This window comes from Symphodus melops (genome assembly GCF_947650265.1).
Source record: "Symphodus melops genome assembly, chromosome: 2".
Taxonomy (NCBI): Eukaryota; Metazoa; Chordata; class Actinopteri; order Labriformes; family Labridae; genus Symphodus; species Symphodus melops.
Window position 1 is genome coordinate 25,926,792 of NC_136692.1, and position 26,213 is coordinate 25,953,004.

General features: G+C 41.7%; 1 protein-coding gene across 2 annotated transcripts; it reads left to right on the forward strand.

Annotated features, from left to right (window-relative positions):
- The first annotated feature begins 3,351 nt into the window (after positions 1–3,351).
- Positions 3,352–24,460, forward strand: mafgb (v-maf avian musculoaponeurotic fibrosarcoma oncogene homolog Gb). Of its 2 annotated transcripts, none has more exons than XM_079337292.1 (3): positions 3,352–3,957; positions 19,087–19,152; positions 19,246–24,460. In XM_079337292.1, exons 2-3 carry the CDS (start codon positions 19,117–19,119, stop codon positions 19,735–19,737), a joined length of 528 nt encoding a protein of 175 aa, XP_079193418.1. In that variant the 5' UTR covers positions 3,352–3,957; positions 19,087–19,116; the 3' UTR covers positions 19,738–24,460. The 2 variants fall into 2 exon arrangements, with proteins under 2 accessions (XP_079193418.1, XP_079193419.1); XM_079337293.1 differs by lacking the exon at positions 3,352–3,957 and adding an exon at positions 3,998–4,696.
- Positions 24,461–26,213: the final 1,753 nt, after the last annotated feature.

Here is a 26,213-nt window from a genome sequence, read left to right on the forward strand (position 1 = left end):
GGATGCCTCTATGTATCCCACAAAAGCAAACAAAAAAGTCTGTGACTAGAATCAGGATTTTTAATAGTCATTTTTATTGCTTGTAATCACAGCTGAAGGGTTTCGTAGGTGTTAGACGAGGTATTAACGGCACAGCAGCAGTTTGACTTCCTTGCTTTTAGCACAGGTGGCGCCAAATTCAAAACAAACTTTGGTTCTTCACAGCAGCTTAACAATCATTAAAAACACTATATTACAAAGTGAAAACAAAGAAGTAGCATCAGCACAATATACTCATGAATCAAAACTAAAGGTACTTTATAGAGAGAGTTACAAAATGAAGGAGGTATCCTTATGAATAACGTTTAAGATTCCTGTGAGTAGTTCACCTGGTTTTGAAACTGACTGAAATTAAAGTTGATGCCTTGAATGAGCTTTAATAGTATCATAAAGATTGACCATCTCTGCTTGATTATTTTTAATGCCTTGTCGCAGGTTAGTTTGTTTACACCACAGTGCAGAAACTGCTTTTTTTAACACTCTTCATAGAATTCTGGTTCAGGTTCCTTTATTTGTACCAGTAGGTAGATTTCTTTGCAGCCAGCAAGATTGACATCCATCATGACATACTGTAGACTACAAGACAAATAGAACAATGAACAACACATAAGAGAGAAGAAGAGTACTAAAACATTATTTAAAAAAAAAAAAAAAAACCAAAAATATTAGTAACTAAAAGGGTTTTTTACCCTAATAATAAAGTAAATAAAGTAATAGAAGAACTCAAGGTTTCACCTGTAAGGGCATAGGTGGGAGAGAGGTCTCCCGATAAGACACAAATAATAAATCCAGTCGGGGTACAGGTACGTTTTTGGCCATTAATAAATAAATACATAAATAAGGTGTCATGTACAAACACTACAGTGTATTCTGTGCAGTGATTACAGCAGGAACAAAGCTGTTTTTGTACCACTTTGTTCTGAACCTTGGGACCAGGAGCCTCCGTTCAGACGGGAGAAGCTGAAAAGCACTGTACAGAGGGTGGGAATCATTATTTAAAATCATGGCAGCTATCCGCTGCAACTGCCTTGTGTACAGAGATGCTGGGAAGGGCTATGACTCACCTATAAGACAACTGGACCAACAATCTGATTAAAGGAGTTTTTCTCTTTTTAAGACGTTTGACCGAACCTTGACATCAAAGAAAAGGACAAGACTGACTCAATAAAAGCACGATAAAACATTGTCATTATGGTTCGATCTACGAGAAAGTATGAAAGTTTCCTTAGACCAGGGATGTCATACTCCAGTCCTGGAGGGCTGGCTTCCTCAGACTGCAAGATGTCTCCTGCTCAGACGCAGCTCAATCCAATGAGTGACTCGTTATCAGGCTTCTGCAGAGCTTGATGACAACACATTGTTTTAAAGCAGGTGAGTTAGAGCAGGGAGACATCTAAAAGTCTCCAGGACTGGAGTTTGACACCTGTGCCTTAGACAGTAGACTGATTTGTTTGACGGTTAAAGAACTCAGGATGACATTTTTTTTGTTATAAACCAAAGCTATTACATGTAATGCACAAAATTTGCCAAAACATTAGAGGAACTGCTTTGAAAAAATAATAAAAATCCAAAAGTTGCAACAGACCAAGCTGGTCAAAATAACAAAACAAAAAAAAATGTTATTCATTGTTATTCATGTATGTAAGTTACTGTACCTGTTTTATACCCCCTATCTGGGCGATCCTACAAACATTCAACACCTGATTATCACAATTGTAAAAATGCAATTCCTAATTTTTCAACAACTCACTAAGTGCTCCTTAAAAAACCCTAACAAACACTAATAAACATGAACAAAATTACAAAGCTCAGTTCATGGTCAGTGTATTTGTCATGAAGTCACATGACCTGAGTACTTGACCCATACCTCCCTTCAGTGATTCTCATGAAAGTTTGTGAACACACTTTTGCCCCTCCATCCCACAGCCTGTCAAATGTCTGTATTCCCCAGGATACAAACAACATTTAAGGGTTTCTAATACTTAAAAATATAACTTACTCAAAAATGAATGACAAAATACATACTTAAATACAAAATGCACTTAATGCATCAACAGTGCATCAACAGTTTTGCAGGTGATTTGCTTCCCCAAGGAGCTACAAGCAGTGGTGAGGAGACCCCACCATGTAGAAATACTCAGAATGCAATCTGTGCAAGTAAAAGTGCTTATTAGGCAGTTTGATCCATCTCAGAGAAATGTGATATTGGATTATATTATTGATTGATGCGTTTGTGTGAACATCATTTTAATGTTGCAGCTTAAGGTGGGGCAAATTCTAACTATACTCTATATGACGCCAGGAAGCTTAATCCATGATATCAGATCAAGATGCTTTCCTTTATAACTAATCCACTTTCCATCGTTTAAGGTCAGTCAAGCTTCAGATAAATGTTGTGCAATAACATGTTTGTAATACATTGGAAACAGATCCGTAATGTACAAGTTCCCTCAACTTGCTGTGCTTGGCTTAATGTTAGCTATATATTTACTTTCATCACTATAGATATAACAGGCTCATTTCCTCAAATTGCATCTTGATGTTTTTCCTCGAGAGTTTGAGTTTTCATTGGTGGCTCCCCATGAATCAATAAGAAATCATAGCATGTCATTCGCTTTTATCAAACCATTGCTGATAAAATAGGCGGCTGCTGCAAATAAAAATAGCTTTTGGATGTAGTTGAAACACTGCCAAGACGTCGTGAAAACAGAACTTTTAACTCTATTTACACTATGCTGTATGATTACATTAAAACTATTCATCATTTCCTTTTAACATTGCACTCTCAGCAGCCTGCAAACATGATATCAGTAATGAATATGAAACATGGACTATACTTTATAAACTGAGAGGCATTATCTTGAAATAGGCCGCTAATATTGCTTGAGTGCTTTCTTGTCTTCAACTGCAAGTCATTAGTTTTTCAGAAATGGAAACAGAATATTGACATAGTACAGTATTGTTCCTAATAGTGTTGTTTTGCTTTTAAGTTGTACTAATTAACGATGGATGGTGTATGCTTTATCCCTTTTCAGAGGGTTACTGCTTTGAGGTAGCTTCAGAGTGGAAGGGTAAATGAAGTGTTAGTCTAAATATATCCTGTAGATGATGTGAAAGTGAAGATTTGTTTTCTGGAACCTGAACTCAACCCGTTTAATTAATGCAGCATCATGTCCTCCTTTAGGAGGAACTAGTGATACAAATCTGTATGTCAGTGTTTTTTTTTGTTTTGTTATGAAGGCCATGCTGAGTGGTACAAATCCTTAAGAAGCTCATAGCCCACTGTCAATTTATTTCTGTGTGCTGTAGCTGTTTCAATATACTAATTTAGTTTCTTTTAAAAAACAAATAAAACATGAAGCCTTAAGCAAAAGCTGTAGACTATTTTATAATTTAGAAATGAGAAATAAATCTCAGATGTTGTAATAAGATCATATCACCTTTAACTCTGGTCTCATACCAGTATTTAACATTACATTTCCATGTTCTGAAAATCAAAAAGAATGACAGAATGAGGCGTTTTAGTTTTTATTCTATCAGTTTTGTAGGAACCAATCAGTAGGCTACCTCGGATGTGAACCCTAAGTTTAGACATTGATTTAGAGGAGGGGCTGTGTTGTTGCTCTGCACACTCGCGGCTGTTTAAACGGTCCATCACACAGTAGTAGTGTCTCATGTGTCTTTAAGTGCAGTTTGCGTTGATCCTTCATGAATGAAACCATGTGATCCAAACATCATTTGACGTCTCGCGCCTCCGACCATAGACTAAAACAAGCGAGGAAGGAGTGGATTTATCTCGAGAGCGCCGAGAACGCGTGAGCGGAAAAACATTTCTCCGGCTGTCTCTCTCTTCGACGAACCATCGGCGAGCTGAACCTGCGGAGGTGAGGTGGGCGAAACGCGCCGGTGTGACTTTTGGTGAGTCAGCTTTTGCCGAAGTCAAAACTGAAAATTGTTTTTTTTTTTTTAAAGTGCTGAATATAGATGTGTTGTTTTGCTGAGTGTGCACGGGCACCGCCGCTGTCACACCGATCTGACTGCTGAGTGCGAGCGCGCTTCTGTTACCGCTTGTACCGGTGTGTGTGCGCGCGGCTACCGTCGCTGCGCTGTCCCGTTCAGCCGAACTCCCAGCCCGTGTAAAGGGCAGCAGGCTGATATTGCTGAATCATCACGATTCAGTCAGTCATCCAGACACACTAAAGAGCATGCTCTTCCGAGACTGGCTCGGTCACCAGAACGGCCACGCCGACCGACCAACCGGCGCTCTCATAATAACACAGACAAAGGCGGAGTGCGTTACGTTACGTACGGCTGTCAAGCTTAAAGAGAAGCCATGTGTCGGAATTAAACACCGTGTAGGGAGTTCTGGAGCACGTCGACTCTCGGTGCCGGTGTTACGCCCGGGGATTCCCTTGGTTTGTTGATAGCAGCCGAGATAGACATATTTTTAAATCGATTTTTAATAGGTCTGACTAAGAACAAAGCAAACATATTAACATAGAGTAAGAAGTTAAGGTAGCGGGGATCCCTATGACAGCAGGAGATGATAACCCGATGGTAGCTCCTCCGGCTGTCCTCTCCTCGAGGTGCTGAAGCGGCAGCCGCGGACACGGACCTGCCGCTTCGCTTCTCGAACCGACCCGTCGCTTCTTCTCAGGTAAGAGAGGACCACTCAGCTGTTTCATAAGTTAGCTATATCAGCGACTGTAAAAACTATGGTAAAAAAAAAAAAGACTCATGTTGTTACAGTTCGTCCTCTCTGCGATGTGTGACATGAGTAAACAAAACAAAAAAAAAACGTGTCACGAATAAAACACAACAATGAAACCCGGCGGCTGTCGCTGTCGCTGTGTGACTGTCAAACCTCCGCCGGTTGCTATGGTTGCTGTTGGTAAGAGAGCAGCAGCGGCTTTGACATTTGCTTTGTGTCAGACGCTGTTCCTCCGACAGGCCCTCGGTTCATGTATGTTTTAAACACTAGGGGGTAGATTTTTACGTCTAAGTGACTCACACTGTCGGGTTTGAACAAAGAGAACTAGTCCGTTTCCTGGCGTGCCCGGTTGTTCACCGGCTGGGCTCCCGGCAGAGATGCTGATTCATCACAACGTTGATATTTCTCAACGTTTGCGCGAGCAGAGCGGAGGCATGAGGGCGCCATGGCAACATGGCACCGGCGGCAGGCGGGCGGACAAAGGTCTGGCCGCGCGAGGGAAGGAAGAGCTCGGTTTATATTGGGGGTTTGGCTTTGAAATAAAAAGGGGGCCTATTTCTGTCTCGTAGTGAATGTTGACGTATTTATTGAGATAATTAAAGCTCGTGTGGGCTCCGGAAACAGTGTTCAAAATATCATCAGTGCTAAATATGTGCCTTTTTCAGCGAGGCTTGGATATTTAAAGGGCTCACAATTAATTCAAGGCAAATGTGGAAAAAATATGCACGTAGATATATTATGAAAATCAATTGGTTTACATTTGAGTTTACTGAACAACACTATCCCCCCATGGTTAATTAATTAAACTTGCTGCCTATATTGATCGCTTTTAAAGCATTTTCTGGAAGTCTTCAAATCAAAAAAGTGTGTGTGAAAGTCATGAAATACATTTTTATAAACATAAATGAGAGCTAAAGGAAAGCATATATTCCCATGGCAGTTAATGTTGAGCATTGATTGTTCATGAACCCACACAGAGACTTGTGCTAAAAAAAGAAAGCACCTCACTGAACTGAAGTGCTTTGCAACAGAATATCCTCTGATTGATCTCTTCTAGATGGGCCATTATCCGCTGCCTGGTAGCAACCTATGAGCAACACTGCAACTCTTAAACACTGAGGAGTAATAGGGAAGCTCTGTGGGCTCAAGAAAAACAGAAACTTCACCCCCTAATGACTCCGTATCAGCAGCTTTAGTTAGAGTCAGCACTCTGTGGAGTGTATCAAAAGTATGTAGTAAGCAAGTTGGCAAGTACTGTAATAGAGGGTCATAATGATGAAACAGTTGTATCAGTATTGGAGAGAAGAGCACCCCCCAACCCTTCTTACACACACATTTTCCCCATTTCCTTTTCTCATTGGATGTACGCACGCACACTCACAACCAAGGGGCTAAACTTTTTTATACTTGGTATCAGTATTTAATCAGTGCTTGAAGTGCATTTCTCTGTCAAGTACTTTCCCCATCCTTCCCTGGTGTTCACGGTAATTGAACGCTGACCAATGCTTATGTGTGCAACTTTGCTGATGGTGGCGGAGCGGCAAGGCGCACGGAGCAAGGGGGATGAAGGAAGAGGGAGGAAGAATGAGAGATGGGATTTGCGGAGAGATTGAGAACAAGGACCTTTTTGTCTTCAAGGCATTCCCCTGAAAATGCTGAGCCGAAGCAAATGCGCTCTCGCTTGACAGATGGCGTTTTCACTTGTTACTTACCACAGCTAGTTTCTTTGCCTTGTCGTGTGTGTGTGTGTGTGTGTGTGTGTGTGTGTGTGTGTGTGTGTGTGTGTGTGTGTGTGTGTGTGTGTGAGAGAAAAAGTGCAAAGAGAGCTGGGAATATAAGACACTATAAGATGCTAAGATCTAGTGCTGAAGGGGCTGTGTGTGTGTGTGTGTGTGTGTGTGTGTGTTTAGCTGCACTTGCAAGATCAAGAAAGACGTTGCAGCAGTGGGAAGTTATTTTACTATCAGTTGGTCATTACAGCATTTTCGTGGCCTGCACTCCTGGCCTGAAGCTTCTCTCTTAAGAAAGGAATCCCCTGGTGTCTATATATATATATATATATATATATATGGTTTGATATCAACACAACGTGTGTGTGTGTGTGTGTGTGTGTGTGTGTGTGTGTGTGTGTGTGTGTGTGTGTGTGTGTGTGTGTGTGTGTGTTGTGGTATACATAACTGATTCTGTGCATTCACAGGGGTCAAGCTGATGTGACACTGTGTTAGTGGTGTTAAATTTGGGGGAGGATTTTAGGATATTCTGAAACACAAGTGTTTAGTCTACCAGAAAAAAGAGATGCACACTGCTCAAAGCTATGTGTGATGGATTTCTCCAATCACACTGATTCAGTCCTGAAGTCCTAAAGCTTCCTTTATTGTGATATATGACAAAGAAAACATCACACCCACTGTTGGGATTAGCGGGTTTGAGGGAGTGTATATCTAACAACTAAAAAGGCCATTGGAGTATCTGAAGTCTTTCCGGCTCATGGTGGTCCGTCTTGGAATTCCTGTAACTCTTAATGAAACATAAATTATATAAAACAACACCTAAGAAAAGCCTGTTATTACTTTAGGTAAAAACAAGCTGGGGTTTGAAAAACATGACAAAAATGACAGGATCCAAAACACACGTTTACACACACAGGCAACTGTTGGAAAACTGTGTGGCCTCCTCTGATTCCTGATTCACCTTTTCTTGCTGCCTGTGGCTGTGATTATACGGCCAGGTGCACAGGTGACGTGGCAGCAGAACAACGTTTACAGTACATGACTTAAAGAGACTAAAATACACATCAAATCAGGGACAACAGAGATTTTTTTTTTCCCGAGCATAACGTCTTGACAAAAACAACTTGAAATAGTTTCAGTTTTTATTCTTTACGCTAAATCAGTCAGTTAATGGAGGACTCATTTTAACCATTCATGTAAAAGAGGTTAACAAATGATGGAGACATACACTTTGTAAAGAGAAACAGGACGGGAGGTCGAGTCAGGAATAGAGGAGGGAGAGAGTGAGGAACGACGTGTGGAAAGGAGCCACAGGTCGGACCCATGACTTCACCCTCTGTACATGGACCGTGTGCAACCAACCACTAGGCCACAGCTGTCCCTGATTGTCTTATTTTAACTCCCTATAGATCCATTATATTATGTCAGACAAATACTTTATTAATCCCAGAGGGAAATTAATTATTTACTGATATTTATCATTTCCTTTTTTTTGTTTTTTACACTACGCTAAAACACCAATTCATTGATATTCATTTTTCTTATTAACGAATCCTTTGTACATCGAAAGAGGATTTCTAAAAATGCATCAGTGATTAATTTTGTCTAATCACAAGAAAGCCAAACCAAAAAAAAACGTTGACTTGATGGAAGAGAGAGATTTGTTGTCAGGAAATATTTCATCTGAACAACAAGCTAACAGGACTCTAAAAGCGAGCGTTCCCTCTTTGCTTGAGGTTTGAACAGAAAAAGATGTTCGGGTTCATTCATTTACTATCATTTATTTAATTCAAGTCCACGATTTAAGCCTGTGGTTGAAGATGCTTTGCTTCTTCCATGAAATAAATCTCGTGTTGTATTGATTCTGCATCCATCTTTGATAGTTTGGAAGAAGGTGCAACACAAAGACATCAGGTATTGCTGGCCTATAGGACTGGATTGCATTAGATTGCACAGGTGTTGACAATATTGTGTCCATCTCCTGTGTGTGTGTGTGTGTGTGTGTGTGTGTGTGTGTGTGTGTGTGTGTGTGTTACAGAGTTTGGTGTTTTTTCAGGAGATCATTTCTCCGGAGCGCCGGCGTGTTTATGATCTTGTTTACTTCTGGGATCCATTTCAGAGAAGTCTTGTTATGTTTTGCAAATTTCTGAGAATTAGAAAGAGAGAGAAGTAAACGGCGGCCTCGGAGAGTGGGTGAGAGAGGCATGAGAGAAAAGGATGCAGTGGGGCAGATCAATAGTTGAGTGTTTTTTCTTCACAGTAATGATGAAATATGGTGTAAGCAGATCTGGTGCATAATCATTGCTGTGCTCCACTGTTTTTTTTTTCTCCAGCTTCTGTGTAAGTGTGTTGCTTGTCCTTGTGTTACTTTGACTTTCTGTGTGTGTGTGTGTGTGTGTGTGTGTGTGTGTGTGTGTGTGTGTGTGTGTGTGTGTGTGTGTGTGTGTTAAACTTCCCCTCCCTCCACAAGTGTCTTGACTCCTTATTTGCATAACCTCCCTGAGAACCAAAAAAATGTGTGAAATCAACATAAATCCTGTTGCAACACACATGAGAAGTCAAAAGGATTAAGAAATGGAAAACAAGTTGAAGTGAATTTCAAATTACCCACCATACCTCGTGTCCTGAAGTCCTCGCGGTGTGTTCAAAGAAAATTGTGACAAAGCGGCTTTTCTGTATCAATAACTGCTCTGTGATCAGCCCTCTGTGACTCGAGCTGCTGATTTCCCTCAGAGGACCTTTGGAGTTTGGATGTGTTTCTTTCCTTTTGAGAAGGCTCTGCTTTCAAGAGACTCCTCATTCCTCAAAGCATAGCAGTGATCTTTGTTTCGCATGCCGTGTTCAGATATGTTACATAGCCTAGGATAAGATGGAAGGTAACAGGACTATCCGTACCAGAGGTTGTCTACCAGTTGCATCATCTCTATGCACCAAATTGCAGCAGGTTTTTAACTGCAGCGTGACGATCCCAGAATTGTGGCTTGAATTTCTAAACCGCTTAAACCAAAAAAAAGAAAGTTACACACACAAGAACAAAGGTGTGTGTGTGTGTGTGTGTGTGTGTGTGTGTGTGTGTGTGTGTGTGTGTGTGTGTGTGTGTGTGTGTGTGTGTGTGTGTTTACTGTGGCAGCAGCTCTTTGCCTTCACCTGTGGCTCAAGAATAAATCAATACAACAACGATTCTACAAAATGCATAAATCAGAGCTCACGTTGAAAGTTATAGTCTGGAAAGTAAGAACTGATGCATCTTTAACTTGTTACCTTGTTTAAAGTGATGACATGAAATGGATTGTGGTGGAGTTGGCATGATGGAGTGAGGTTAAACTTTCTGACTCGTTCCTCCTCCTGGTTGTTGTGCCTGTTGATCTTCCTTCTGCTGATCGCTGCTTTTCCTCACTTTGTTTAACTGCTTGGATTTGTACACTACGCTGACAAGATCTGTAACGTACACTTATTTGTAGGGAGTTATTTTAAATTCTATTTAACCCGGAGTTAAGACAAAATGTCTTTCAGGAGTCCTGGTCAAGACAGCGGGACAAAAGGATACCAAAGGACAGACGATAAACACTGGTCTGATGATCCTTTATTCTGGTTTTAAAATATTCTCATTTACTACAACGCTCAAGTTTAAAGTGACTCTGAATCTCAGAGCACAACCATTCAAAGCTCTGTTACCAAAGGCAGGGTGAGTTAGAGGGAAAACGTACATGATGGAGTCAGTAAAGAACATAAAGATTTTTTTTTTAATGAAATCAAAAGGTTCAGATGTTCAACCTCCTGTCCAAAAAGAGTCCAAAGATATTTCAATCAGACTAAGAAAAGAATCACTTCTGAAGCCTGTGGTCAGAGTGAGCGTGGAGTGGGTTCTCCAACAACAAGGGTGCACTGATGAACAGGATACACAGGATACCAGCTCCGTGTTATCACCCACCCCAACTTAAAAAAGGTACAAACGTTATTATCACTCAGACACTGGAAATCAAAATCCTATTCAGGATCTTCATCCAGGATCAGAGAACAGAACGGGTGTTTCTTTAAGTGTGGACTGTTTTATAAGGACATACAACAACAACGAAGCATCTCGTGAGAATCAAATCAAGATCAGATTTTTTAAATCACATTGTCGAGTGATTTTAACGAGTCTGCCCGTGGCTATTTGCAGACAACTTCTAATAAAATTGATATGAAACCATAAACTTAATTCCTTATGCCGTGGGGAGAGCGGAGCTCGCTGAAGTAACTTAACTCCGCCTTAATGAAGGTTCTTCCTCCAGCTGTGGGCATGAAGACAAAGTGTGAAAAAAAACAGCTTGTATAATGTGCCATGTCAACGATGAAGAAAAAGAATGACAGTATCTCTTTTCTGTGCTGGAGCATGTACTGTTACGATCAAAGGTTCTTGTTCAGGAGTGAGGGGAGGATGGAGCGTGAGATGACCAGACGGATCGGTGCAGCGTCCACAGTCATGCGGTCGCTGTATCGGTCCGTCGTGGTAAAGAAGAAGCTAAGCAAGAAGCCGAGGCTCTGAATTCACCGGTCGATCTTTGTTCCTACCCTCACCTATGGTCATGAGCTTTGGGTCATGAGAACGAGAAGAACGAGATCCCGCATACAAGCGGCCAAAATGGGCTTCCTCCGTAGGGTGGCTGGGCGCACCCTGAGAGATAAGGTGAGGAGCTCGGTCACCAGGGAGGAGCTCGGAGTAGAGCCGCTGCTCCTGCACATCGAGAGGAGTCAGCTGAAGTGGCTCAGGCATCTGGTCCGGATCTCCCCTGGACGCCTCCCTAGGGAGGTGTTTCGGGCATGTCCCTCCAGGAGGAGGCCTCGGGGTGGACCCAGGACACGCTGGAGAGACTCTGTCTCTCGGCTGGCTTGTGAACGCCTCGGGATCCCACCGGAAGAGCAGGCGGAAGTGTCTGAGGCTACAACAGAACATTGAAATGAAGTTGGTTTCTTAGATGATGCAAAAGTCTTTATCAGCACAGACATCAGAATCAGAAAAACGGTATTAATCCAGTTGTTATTTGCTCTTAAACACAATGTAGAAGTAGGAAATATAGAAATATGGACAATTGTGGCTCAGTTGGAAGAGTCAGTCGCCTCTTCACTCGAAGGTTTGGGTTCGATCCCCAGCTCCTGTGTTTGAATGAGACTAGTTACTTCTGACCTCTGCCTTCAGTTTCTGAAGGAGTGTGAATGTGTAGATGAGACCTGCAGTGTTAAAGCACCGTGCAGGATAAAATAGAAATAATACAATAAGCAATAATTACCTAAAAATAACAAGCGGTGAACTAAGCGCAATGTTAAATAAACAATCTATACAAACTGTGCTGGTGCATGCATGAAGCTCAATAAGACAATGTTACCAGTTTGTATTAATGTTTAAAACGCGTGACTGAACTAATCGTTGACTGTTGTGCAGTTAGATTGTTAATTGGAAGTAATTTAAGTTTAATAGTTCAGGAAGTTTTCAGACTAAGAGTCAGACTCAAAGGGATGAAACTTCATGCTTACTGTAATCTGGACATATGTTTGTTCTTTACTGTATTTGCTAGATGTCCTGTTATGTTTATGCTGTGGATACATGCATTACCATGAGTAGGACATAACCTATCCAACTTACAAAGGAGTACAGTAGAGTCTGCACACACCGTGGTCTGAAATGAGTGACAGCAACTGGGAAACCTTAAAATGGTCACCAGGAATGTTCCGGAGCAAAAGGCCAAGCTGGTCTCTGTGACTCCTCAGTGAGCTCCAAACACATCTCTGCTTCTTCACATCTCGTCTTTAGAGTTTCCAGAGACACTTCTGATTCTCAATCCTGATTTAATGTGGATGATGAAGACTTTAGTCAAGTTTACTCTGATAGTCTCAGGTTAATATCACAGACGAGTGATGTGAAGTGTCCATGGGGAAATAAACTTACTGTGTCATTAAGCCTATCGCTGTCACCTTTACAGCCCTGTGTTTGTTATACACACACACACACACACACACACACACACACACACACACACACACACACACACACACACACACACACACACACGAGAGAACTAACCTTCGATACATGCTCTCTCTCTCTCTCTCTCTCTCTCTCTCTCTGTCTCTCTCTCTCTGTCTCTCTCTCTCTCCTCTTTAAAAAAAGCACTTGTAAAAAAAAAAAAAAAAGGAGCCAGCGCTCAATCGCCTGACAGTGCAGTTTTTCTGCTTGTGTTGGGAAATTTGTCATCACACTCCGACTTACTACCTGGAATGGGAAAAACGTGTCGACGCCAGGACTTTTTCTCGCCTTTAATAACACACTTGCGCAAACACTGCCTCGCACACACTGAACTGTAGCACAGAGGCGCGCACACACACGGACACACAATCCTCCGAGAGAAGTGTGAAAGTGATCACTCTTCTCTCTCCATATATTAGAACATGTATATGAGGGCTCAGACTCCTGCTCCTCTTTGCTCCTCGTTTCCCTCACTTTTCTTTGTGTTTTGCTCATTTCCACTCCTCCTGTCTGTTATCGTCCTTATTTCACGCTCTGCGTACCTCCGGTCTAATAGCTTCCTGCTCTTTCTCTCCACACAGTGCAAATCAAAGTGCATCTTTTGTCCCTCATGTCCCTCCTTGTCTCTCTGCACAGCCATGTCTCTCTGCTGTCAGCCCCTCGCTCTGTACACAGGTTGCCATTATCTCCCGTCCAATTTCTAATTCACAATTAGCTTCCACACGGGGCTCATTGTTAATTATTTACCAGCTCCCTCATCACCCTCGGATCACACAAGATCAATGAGCGCGAGCAGTACACGCTCTCTTTCTTCCTTTAACAAAGAAAAGGTGGAGCGGAGTGTTTTTAGTGGCACGCTGAGCTTTTCAATAACGCTCCCTACATTCCTCCCTCTCTTCATACCCTTCCATCCTTTTTCCCCCTCAGTGTCTCCCTTCCAGCCTCGCGTCCTCTTCTGTTCTCCGTTATTGCTCGGAGAGTTTCCTGAGGGAGGCCGCTCGCTTTAAAAGCGGTGGTTGTATCAGGATTACTCAATAAAGAGCGCATCACAAACGACTTGTGACTCTTACAATCTATTCTTGATCATTCTCTATATGCATGCTTGTTTAAGCTCGCCTACACCCACACACAAACCAGCCCCCAGCTCCTTTCTCAAGCGCTTAATCTGCCTGTTTATTTTCCTCTGCCTGTGTGTGCGCTCGTGTGTGTGTATGTGTATACGTGTGTGTGTGTGTATATATATATATAGGTGTGTGTATGTGTGTGTGCTCTTGTGCTGAATGCCACCAGCTCTTAAGTTGTAAGTCCCTTTCTAAGAAATTCCTCTCTGTGCTGCGCTAGTGGCTGGAGCAAAAGGTTTTTCTCAAACAAGATTAATTAGAGCTCTGTCTGAAGCCAGCTACACACACACACACACGCACACACGCACACACACACACACACACACACACACACACACACACACACACACACACACACACACACACACACACACACACACACACACACACACACACACACACACACACACACACACACACACACACACACACACACACACACACACACACAGCTTATCATCCTGTTCGTCTGCACAACATGAAGAGAAAGGAGCTACTTTCTGAGCTCTTAAATCTATCTTTGCAAATTCCTTGATCTCTGTGTTCAGGTGGACAGGATGAGAGACTTCTTTTGTGTGTGTGTTTGTATGTGTGTGTGTGTGCGCGTGTGTGTGTGTGTGTGTGTGTGTGTGTGTGTGTGTGTGAAACAGAGAAGGAGCAGGAGGGTGAAGGAGAGAGAGGGATGGTCAGCACTAGTTTCATTGCACTGGATCAGCTTCAGAACTTTTCTAATTGGAGGTTTTAGTCGTGGTCGTTGCTGAGTTCAGGGTTTTTTTTTCTCCCCCCTCCATCCATTCCTCCCCCCTGGTCCCCCCCCCTCCCTCCCTCCCCAGTACCCGACAGCTAAGCTCTTACAAATGTGTTGAGGATGCATTTTCACCCAAACGCTTTCCCACCCCCTCTTCTTCTTCTTCCCTCCCCTCCATCCCCACCTCTGTTCCCCTCCTCTCCTCCTTCCTCTCCTTCTCCTCCTTCCTCTCCTTCTCCTCCTTCCTCTCCTTCTCCTCCTTCCTCTCCTTCTCCTCCTTCCTCTCCTTCTCCTCCTCCCTGCTCACTTGCCTCCCTCTTTTTCTTCTCTTCTTTCTCCCTTGTCATTTGCACCCCCTTTCACCCCCCAGCCCGTCCTCCCTCCATACTCAGCGTTTTTCTCAGTTGTGGGTGTGATGTCTCCGCTGTAACGCTAATCAGCTCTAGAGACGTCAGCATTCTTTGCCCCCCCCCCCTCCTTTCTTACCCTTTTCTGTCCCTCCCCTCCTCATCCTCTTTTCTCCTCACTGTCTTATCTTTTCTTCTCCACCTGTGTTTCACTCATCTCCACTATTTCTCACCTTCTCCTCCTCCTCCTCCATCCTTCTCCGTCCCCCATGTCCCACCTCCGTGTGTGTGTGTGTGTGTGTGTGTGTTGTTTCTTCACTGTAACCGTAAGCAGCTCTGCTCTTGAGTTGTCAGCACTCTTTTGGTTGCTCCATAAAAATAGAGCCTGCCGCTGCAAAAAAGCTGTCTGTTGTAGCAACAGTGACAGTGGCATTGACCACACCGCAACGACCACCCCAAAGCATTGTGGGAAGGACACCTCTGGCACTTTGCGTTAGTGTGGGTGTATGTGTGTGTACATCCAAGATGAATGGCGATGCCTTTGCTCAGCAGATGATCTTTAACCTGGGCGACTTACACACACAGTTTGAGTGTACACACACGCACACACACACACGCACACACACACACACACACACACACACACACACACACACACACACACACACACACACTGTTAGTGGTGTAGGTCAGGCTTTTTGTTTTCTAACCTTGGTGAAATAAACGTGCTGTCTCACTCTCCAGGTGTAAACTAACACCGCAATTACTTCTTGAACTGAATTCTTATGATACTGTGTGTGTGTGTGTGTGTGTGTGTGTGTGTGTGTGTGTGTGTGTGTGTGTGTGTGTGTGTGTGTGTGTGTGTGTGTGTGTGTGTGTGTGTGTGTGTGTGTGTGTGTGTGTGTGTGTGTGTGTGTGTGTGTGTGTGTTCCAATTTGGATAATCAAACTTTTAAATTTAACAATAAGAAAAAAGGAGCCTAAAGTCTAGCGCGTCTGGCTCAGAGAGCTGCAGCGGTTATCAAAGTCCTGTTTGATACCGATGTTCACTTCAAGATAATTCTTTTTTTTTTTTTTTTTTAAATGACAAATGAAGGGAGAGCCCAAACTGTTGGAGAAGTGGGGGGAGTATTGGTTCACCCTGCCCTCTGGCACAAACATTTTGGACAGCAGTTGGTGAAAACATGAAAGTGATCCTTCAGCTCAGTCAGAGTGGGTGCAAACATCCCTCGTGCTGGGAAGGAAACTCGTAGTTTCAGAACGGAAGATGTTTTGTTACGTTCTGTTTTTTTTAATGTGTGTGTATAACAGTGGGCATATATGTCTAAGTGCATGCATGTATGTATTGTACATACACAGGTATCAATGTCTTTAAAAATCTTTTATGCCATTTATTTTCAGTTTGGATTGTCTTCATTATGATTATTGATGTATTGTTTGTTATTATTTGGAAAAAGGGAAAATGAATAAATAAAATTCTAATCCCAAAAACAAACCAAAAAAAGAAGAAGAAATGTCCTGCCCAATGAAGAACAGATACACATCGACTATACTGACATCGCTGTCTGACAGCTAATGAGCCGATGTCTGTCAGTCAGGCAGGTATCATCCAACACATCAGTGAAGCCTTCTTCATGTCGCAGATAAAAATACAACTTCTTCAAACTAGGATTAAAGGACGCCGCTCCAGGCTCCAGGAAATGTGAGCGACATGTTAGAGAGCAAAAGGTTTTTAAATGAAATGAAAAGGTTGGCAGAGTTTTGGTTCCTTAAAGGACATTCTGCTCTTTTCAGACAGCTGATTGCATCTAAACAGGAAAAGAACAATAAACACAAGAGGTTTTACATCCAGTAACAAAAAGTGGAGCAGACTTAAGCAGCTGAGACTCATATGATAGAAGTCCTTCTTTTAAGCCAACGCTTTGATTTATTTATTTCAAACCTAAACGTCTACATTCAGTTGGATAAGCTTATGATGGGATCTGTCAGTTGTTTTTATTCAAATATTTGACTGTAATCTTTAATAAACATATTTACAAAGCAGACCGTTTGTTTTTAGCTGTAAGTCATCTTAAAGATGTCCATAGAAAGGTCCTTTCAAAGAAGCAGTGTTGTGCTGATGAAGATACAAACGCAGTGATTACACGTGTGAGTTGAATCTAAAAGTATAAAGCTGTGATCGTTCGTGCTCAGTGTCTGCTCGCATCAAGCCGAGTTCAGCACTTTAAACATAACACCATTTGCATGTTTGTGTACTTGCAGCCAAGCGTTTTACTTGTGTGTTTTATTGTGCCCCACTGGCATGGCGGCAGGGGAATGTGTATGTGCTGCCAGCGTGCTTTTTGTTTGTATGTAGATGGATGTGAGGAGGGCGGGTTGGGGGTGTTTGGGCACAGGGGAAATAAACCAGTGCCTGGCAGTAAAACAGCCTCCTTTTTGCCCCCGATGTTTTCCCTCTCCTCACCACCCCCACCAGCCCCCCCACTCTTCACGTCTTTGATCCATCTATTGTGTGATGTTTCTCCTCCAGCTGTGGGAGGCTGCATCCAAACTAAATGCAAGATTGCAGATGTACATGAAGCGCTGTATGTGCACAATGAAAGGAACGATTACAGATGACTGACCCTTACCAATTACAGAGAGCCAACAGCTCCAGGGAAGAACCCTCCATCCCTTTTTATTCTTCAGAGTTCTTCAGGATTGTTGACTGATTGTACATCCCATGTACACTGTATGCATGCATGATTGTAGTGTTTGTTTTTTCTTTGATCTACATCTATTTATAGTTGTATAGGATTTGTGTGGCAGCGCTTGTACAAACAGTCATCCAGCTGTGCAGTACAGACAGACAGACAGACAGACAGACAGACAGACAGACAGACAGACAGACAGACAGACAGACAGACAGTTAGTTCACCAACAAGCCTCCCCCACAATGCACCTCTGCCTCAGTGCCCTTTCATATAAAAGAACAAGAATGAAAGAAGAAGAGATATTTTGCCCTGTGTTAATGAAATGTCATCACTAATCCAAAGGAGCTTTTTCAATGATTTAAGAAATGTAACTCATTTCTAAATGCGCCTCTTGCCATTTTTTCTTTTTTTTCTATGCAAAATTCATCAGAGAGTTGAAATGCATGAAGAAAGAAGAAAGACTCTTTAATCAGCAAATTTCCTTAACTTAAGATTCAGCAGTATCAGGTGTGCTGGTGTGCTTCAAAAGACAGCGTTTTTATGCTTTGACCACTTAATTTCCCTGTCTGTAAGACAGCCAATCAAACGCAAGCACGCTCTGCCGTTGAAGCTCCTGTGCCCTGAAGGCTTTCCTCGGTCTGCAGCTGTATGACGGGCAAACTGTCACCTTTATGAAGAGGACTACAGGGTTGTAAAATCAGGGGGGGGGAGTGACAGAGCAGAGCACAAGTGTGCTCGGCAGGGAGGAGAGATAGAGGGGAGGGAGGAGAGAGTGAGATCAGGAATCTGCTGAGTCATCATGACTGGTCTCATGATGATCACTCAGCAACGGCAACAATAGCTGCACTTTGTCGAACACACACAAGCAAACTCGCGCACTCACACACACACACAAGCAAACTTGCGCACTCACACACACACACACACACACACACACACACACACACACACACACACAGGTCTAAGAGATGAGAGCCAGACCGAGGACCACACAAAGCGTCTCATTGAGAGCTTGTAGAGATGCTCATCTGTGGAGCTGTGCGCTCTAAGGTCTGATCTCATCTTCTGCACTTCCAGGCTCCCTCTCTGTTGACTCCTGATTCACATTGTTTGTGTCAATCCTTTTGTCTCTTGTTTCCACTTTGGAAAGAAACTGTGCACATCAGTTTTTTTGGTTTGGTTTGTGTCCTCATTTGAGCTGCTGGGAGGTGTAGGATTTGTCTTTAAGGTTTTAGTCTTTAACAGTTGGTTTTCCCCTGGAGTCCTTCCCACAAACTTTACCACTTCCTCTTTCTTTTACGTTCATTTCATTCCTATTGGCCCAAAACCAACCAATAACAGTTCAGCAACACAAAGGTGGTAGGCATTGTCAGAGTAACCAGTAGGAAACAGGAAGTCAGGGAAATTCTAAGTGACAAAAGTGACAAGTTTATTGTCACTTTCACTCCTACGATGTGAAACACCCTCATACTAGGAAACGCTCATTCAACAGTCGATTTCGATTTGCATGACTCCACCTGTCCCGGTGGGTATTGAAACACTCTTGAAGAACACTTTTTTATCCTATTTATCTTTTTAAATGAAGGTGTCACTTGAAGTTTGTTGGTCTTTAAATTGCTTTGAGGCTGAGTGAAGTTAAATTTCACGATGTTCCTGTGCTGATGTTCTGAGCTCTCTCTCTCTCCTCTCACTAGGTCTGTTCAGAAGAGCAAGGCTCTTGTGGTATGACGACGACTAACAAAGGAAATAAAGCCTTAAAGGTAAGAGCATGCGTGTCTCACACAGAGTTCCCCGTAGTTTAAATATTTTTCTGTATTTATCTCACTCCTCCATCTCTTCCTATTTGTCTCCAGGTGAAGCGAGAGCCGGGGGAGAATGGCACCAGCCTCACAGACGACGAGCTGGTGACCATGTCTGTGCGGGAGCTGAACCAGCACCTCAGAGGGCTCTCCAAAGAGGAGATCCTGCAACTTAAACAGCGGCGACGCACCCTGAAGAACCGGGGCTACGCAGCCAGCTGCCGGGTGAAGCGTGTCACCCAGAAGGAGGAGCTGGAGAAGCAGAAGGCCCAGCTGCAGCAGGAGGTGGACAAACTGGCCAACGAGAACGCTTCAATGCGCGTTGAGCTGGACGCTCTGAGGTCTAAGTACGAGGCGTTACAGACCTTCGCCAGGACTGTGGCCCGAAGCCCCACTGTCGGGGTCGGGGTCAGGGGTGGAGGGGGTGGGGGAGGGGGAGGGGTGCCGTCTTCAGTCATTGGTCCTCTTATACCGGGGAAAGTGGCGACGGCAACGGCAACAAGCGTGATCACGATAGTGAAGTCAAAAACAGACGCTCGGTCTTGAGGGAGGGAAAGATAGATGAGGGTGGAGAGATGGAGTCATTTTTATTCTCTGCTGGCTGCCTCTCTTCCAGCTGCACTGAACCAAACAGCTTTGATTAATTTACCTTCGCACGGTTCGGTCACCTGTCACAGATCAGTGCAGCTGGAGGAAAGGATGAAAGCAGAGGACGATTATTGAGACTATACAGATGAAAGCCCATGGTCAGAATGTGGTCATTTAGCACAGGACAGATATGCAGACATACACAGGGTTCCTCCAATCACTGAAAGCCTGCAGGCTAAGGGAATGAAAAGTTTTTTTAAAATGTGATATCTCAAACAGTGTTTTTTTGTTTTGTTTTTATTGCAATTAAAGTGTCATGTGTAAAGTTCACCTGCTGGTAGATCTAGATATCTGTAAGTGCAGAATAGTGACGTAGAACATGTGTACACTAGATTTGAACCAAGGTGGAAAACATTGAAATCCCTAAACAAACAAGAATACGTTTGTACTAGAATCAAAATGACCTTATTAGTTAAATAGTAAAGTCTTTGGATTAGATCAGTTTAGTGTCCCTAACTTTGAGAAGAAACGGTTCATGTGAGCAGCTGATATCAGTGCTGGCACAAAAGTCCCGCTGTGCTCCGTCTAGCCAAGACATTTTCAGAATATATGGATAGAAGAATATATATTACACAATGGTGGTAGGTGTATTTCTACTGTTTTGTACTGTGTTGTCATTCACATGAGGTCCAAAGTGTGTTCTCTGTGTGTCAATAGTGATATATCAGGAATTCTGTGAAATTCTGTGGCGCGTGTTTGTTTTGGTATTGATATATTTAATCAGCTGTTTTTTTTTCTACGGTCTCTTCTCTTTCTATGTTCAACCCTCTTTCTCTGAGCTGTCCTCTCTCTGTCCTCCGATCTATCACAACCAACTGGTTTCTAACAATTAAAAACATTTCCTGGATCGAGTAGAAAGAGGCAGTGAAAGTATCCTTTAGAAACAGCCCCAGGAACAAACTAAAACTAAACATCAAGGAGAGAAAGTAACTGGAAGTGTCTGACCTTTTCTTAGTTTGTACGACTTTTCAGGGAAATGTTTGAACACGAGAGCTGAATTAACATCGAGTTGTCTTACAGTCTGTTTGAGTTTCTCTCTTCAGTACACAAAGTCATTTGAAGGGCAAGTGCCTTGGTCTCCTAATGATACGCATCAAGACGAAGTCACGAGGACATGGTGGTACCTGTGCTTAATGAAATACACTGACCAATCAGGAATCAGCTTGTGACAGCACTTCACTCTGGCTGTGAGTTGTTGTATGAGCTGTTTAAATACCCATCAGACATTCAAAAACTCCCATTTGTGTGACTCTGAAGTTCATTCACTTTGAGAGGAGAAAAAAGATTCATCCCAGCTTTCTTGCACAGGATATCCTTCACATATCTTTCTTCCGATGAAAACAGGATACTTTTTTATATTTGATTGTCTGCTGACATTTAAGTTGTGATGTAGAGGAGTACATCTACATAAACACTTCAGCTTCAAAACACAGTGGTTAATAAAGCGTTCCTGCTGCTTTCAGCCACAGAGCTCCCTTTGAGCTGCAATGAAAGCAAAGGTGTTTGAATTTCAAGTCACACAAGCGGGCTGTCAGTTTGACCTTAAAGTCGTGTTATGTGTCGTTCTATACTCAAAGAATCTTTGTCTATGTATGGAGTCTGGTTTTTATAATGACAATTATCTTTGCATTGTTTGTAACGACCTGTTAAAAAAGTCTAACAAATCTGTTTGATATACAGTATCTCTCTATTTTGCAATTGTACCAAAAGTGGCTTAACTACTGAATAGCTTTGTTTTTTCTCTAGTGACTAGGCACGTGTGTGTAACCGTGAACTAGTGTGTGCTGTGCTGTGTCGATTTGTGACGAGGTAACTGTAACGTTCACTATTTCATGGACATGACTTTGATCATCGTTTGATTTCAGGCCGGAGTGGCTGATGACACTGAGGGTAACTGCTTTCTGTCTTTGTGATCATGAAACCTTTTTTCTTTTTTTTCATCTGTCAGCGCTGCAGACGCGTTAGATCAAGTGTTCATCAGCTTGAAATCGAAACTTTTGATGAATAAAATGTAAGCTAAGTTTGGCAGGTCCAGTGTCTGTATTGGTACACAGTGACTCCATGCTCTGTTTAAAAGGTTGATGCAGATAAAATGGCGGTGGAGATGAGGAAGTGTTATGGTTAACCTCACAGGAGTCATGATATTTGTGTCTCAGGTCATCAGAGATGTGAAACTAAGCAATGGGCCTGTAAAGCTGCATCACTCTGCTCCTTCATTAACTTATTTTTGTAATGTGTGACAAACTGTGTACATTTGATATATTTATGTATATATAATGTTGTTCCTCTTTGTTTTTTTAACTGTTCTGTGTCAGGGAAGTGAAGCAAATTTGTAAATGTCTTTGGTGTTTTATGAAGTGATCAAAATGTATTCTGGTATTTAATTGTTTTTTCTGTCAAATAGTTAGCTTTACCTTAAAGGTACAATTGCCTCAATCTGTGTTTCACTAAATATACCAGATTTAAATGGACGGATCTGCTGAAATAGAAGCATTTTACATCGATGAGAACAGTACATGACTTCCACCTTTTACTTGATCCGTTACTTTCCCATTGTCAAGGAAAAGGCTTTTCCTCTCTACTGCTGTGCAGTTATTACCATGATTACAGTCTTCCTCTGTGCCCCACATTTCATCAATCAGTACATTTCAAACGGGCGAACAGCGTACACAAGGATTGAAGGTGAAAAAGGTTTTAGAGCTTATAATATTGTTTCTTTATAATCTCTACACAAATAACCATTCGCATTCACACAGTCAGTCAACTGTGAAATCAGAGAGCATCGAGGGTCAAATGTATGTTTTCACACATGCCCTGTTTTTCATTTTTATAATTTTCTGCTGGATTTTGTTTCCTGTTCTTCCACTTTGTCACTGCTTCTGTCTGATTTATATTTTTTCTGACCGACGTTTTCAACTGGGAAAGTTCTGCATTGTGTGTGTGGGCGACACTTCCAAGATCAGGACATGTCTTCTTAAAGTGGAAGTATGAAACCTCATGGTGCTTGTGAACATGAATACACATCCAGACATTAAGTTTGCACCTGGTGAATACTGTTGTACTCGCCTTCAAACATAAACCCGGTGTCTGCTGTAGACACATCTAGTTATGCTTTGAACTGTTGGGTCGAGAGTTCGACCTCCTGCACACAGGAGCAGATGCTGTCGTGGTGTCTTTGTTAAGTTGTCCGTTTATGATGCAGGTCGTGTGAAGTGACGAGCTTAAAGAGCTGAGTTTTCTGGTGTGTGCACGTTGAATTGTAGTTTGTATTGTAGGTTACATTGCTTTTCAGCATCACATGACAAATAACTGTGAAAACAAAACTCAACAAATATGTTTTTAATGCATTTTAACTTGAGAAAATGACTTGTTGAAAGAAGATGTTCAGAGGAACTTTAGAATATATCATTGAAGTCTTCCAGACTTTTAGATTCTTGTGGCTTTATAGGGTCACTGTTACGCCTCTAAACCAATGAGTTGAAACATCACAGAGGTCTCTTCCTAATTGTCACTCGGCACATATGATCAGCTGACAAAAGCAAACCTCTACTGATTATCAGACAAGTCGGCCTGCGTGCTTTTCATAACAGAGTTTAAGAGCTTGTAAGACGCGCTGACCTTATTCTTTAACAGGGGTCATATCCTCCTTATCAAAAGGCTTTTCATCACAAACCCCAGCAACTGCTCCGAAACCACATCTATAAATATTTTACAGAGACAAAGAGGAGTGGTGAAAACACATCCGATAAAACCACGTCTCACTCTACAAAGTATTGGCGAGTTAACAGCCGAGCCTCTTCTTGAAAACATCCGATTCTTCTGGAAGATGCAAATCATTAACCCCTTATCTTGCTGCTTGGCCAATCAGTGTGACTTTCTTCAGTTGTTTTTCCTGTGCAGTGAATCACGCCACTGCACTCTAAAAGCCCTTTCACCCATCTCAAACACAGATCGATGAGCGTAAATGAACTGAGGATTCCTTTGATCGTTTGTTTGGTGATTTCATCAATAATAATGTTTGTTTTGCCTCTTAAGTTCCCCCTTCACTTACTCTCACTGCTGTTTTAGCTCCACAGCCTCAAACAAGAACCATTGAAGCTTCTTCATCACATTCACTGCTTTTTATTTTCCTGAGATTTTTTACTTTTTTAATCCAGACACATTTTGTTCCCATCAAACCACAGCTGTCCACTCGTGAGCTAGGTTGGGCTATTTGTGTCGTGAAAAGTGAAAAAAGTGTCATTTTTTTTAAAGCTATTGGGAAGTTGTGAGTTTCTGTGAATATGGCGTCGCCTATTCAGAAAAGCCCTTATAAGAAAAAAAATCTGTGTTTTGTAATATTTCTGTATGGGGTGTAAACAATTATTCTATGACAGTACTTTCTATGGGAAAATGCTTCAAATGTGACAGTCTTTGTATTTATCTTCAACTAAATTATTGTTCCTTTTTTTGTTGCAATTTGTAGATATTTAAGTGATGATGACAACGTATTGGTTATCTGGAAATTAACTGTTCCATCATCTGATGCATCTCTTAATTTATTGATGTATATACTGTATGTTTGTTGATAAACAGCTTTCTTTATTTTGTATATGACCAATAAAAACCTTTTCAAAATTAATTTATTTAATGTGCCTCTTTAATCACATATAGTTTGTTAACATGCTGACACAGCTGACATGGAGAGATCCTGTCAAAGTTACTGTAAGGAAGTTTTTTATCTTGTGTTGATTTTGGTGACCTCTGTGAACAGAACTGTCAGATCTGTTCATGTTTCAAATTCAAAAAACTTTATTTATCCCGGGGGGAAATATAAGAAATGTTTGTAATACCTGCTTCTGTCTTATAATTGTCAAATGCTTTCCTTAAATATTTTCTATTTGGAGATATAGACAAAGGCACCTTCTGCATGATGTAAAATATTTTGTTTTACGCTCACCTATAGTGACCAGGTTACAATTAGAATAACAATAAAGAAATGGGTCAAACGATGGCCGCAGCAGTCATGTTGCACACCCCATGTAGGCTGTCAGCTGTCCTAATGAAGGCAAAAAGGACCCCAGAAATATAATTTAAAAGATAATTAAATGAAGAAATAATCAGTCTTGTTACCAATGGCCTAGCTTTTGAAGTTCTTAGTATGCATTAATATGAATTTCAGTGTGTTTCATTACCACTTAAAAAATCCTTGCAGCTGCTTTAATATGAAATTTTAATACGCATTTAAATGTTTTTCATGTGTGAAGTTAGAACTGGATAATAACTGTTGCATCATAGAAAAGGCAATAGTAGAGGGATGAGAAAATAATCATGTAAGTGGCACAAGCATCCTTTTGGCTAAATCATAGATATACTGACTGAAATAAACGACCTTATCCAAGTTTTAATTATTTATTTGCATATTATGCAAAATGCACTATACCATTGTTTTCTTATGAATATTTGGCCTAAGCCTGTCTACAAACCCCCTGATAATGTAAAACATATCTTATCATGACATCATAAAGGGTTGTAACCATTATTTAAACTGGTTGAAAAGGAGGATAATGTGACGTTTAAATTCATCAATAACTTATTTTAAACCAAACTTATTGTTATACACATGACCATAGAAAAATGTCCGTACAGGCTTTCTGTACTATTCCTACTTCATTAAAAGACCATATGATACCGTACATTGACAAAGCTTCTTTTCAAATTTTTCATAATTTGCCAAGGTGGCTGAATGTGACTAATCTGATAATTTACTGTGTTCCAACATATTAATCATTCACATTCAATTTGTGGGCACCTAGACTGTAAGCAGTGGTGTAGTGGTGTCTAAAGAAATTGGTTCAATCTTAAATTTAACTAATTTATTTTTTTTCAAGTGTCCCGCCCAGCAGAGTAAAAACTGCCTCTGTTATTAACTGTGACAGGTAAGACTACTCCTGCACATTTAGTCAGTGAGCACTATCCATTAAAGAAGCACCATCCCTTCAACATGCTGAATCAAACAATGGAGTGTGTCAGAGGGGATTTAGAAGTGGGTATATCCCCTCTGGGGACTTAAAAGTAAGTGCACAACACTGACAGTAGTAAGGCATAAAACCCCGAGGCTAAATTGTTGGTCTTCTGTTTACCCAGGCGGGCCTGTAGGGGGCACTGTCAAGTTTGATCAGCTTTCAAACTCTCTTGAATCCTCAGAAAACACGGAGTGCATCACACTTTATCGTTAATAAAACACGATACGTGGTAATGTTCTTGACACAAGGGTGAAGTTTCATTGTTGACTTAATCCTACACAACTCCTTTATTTTCATTTAAGGTTTTAAAGTTGTTGTAATGTTGTTTATTATGGAAAATCCTTGCCGGTGTTTTGAATCCAGTCCGTG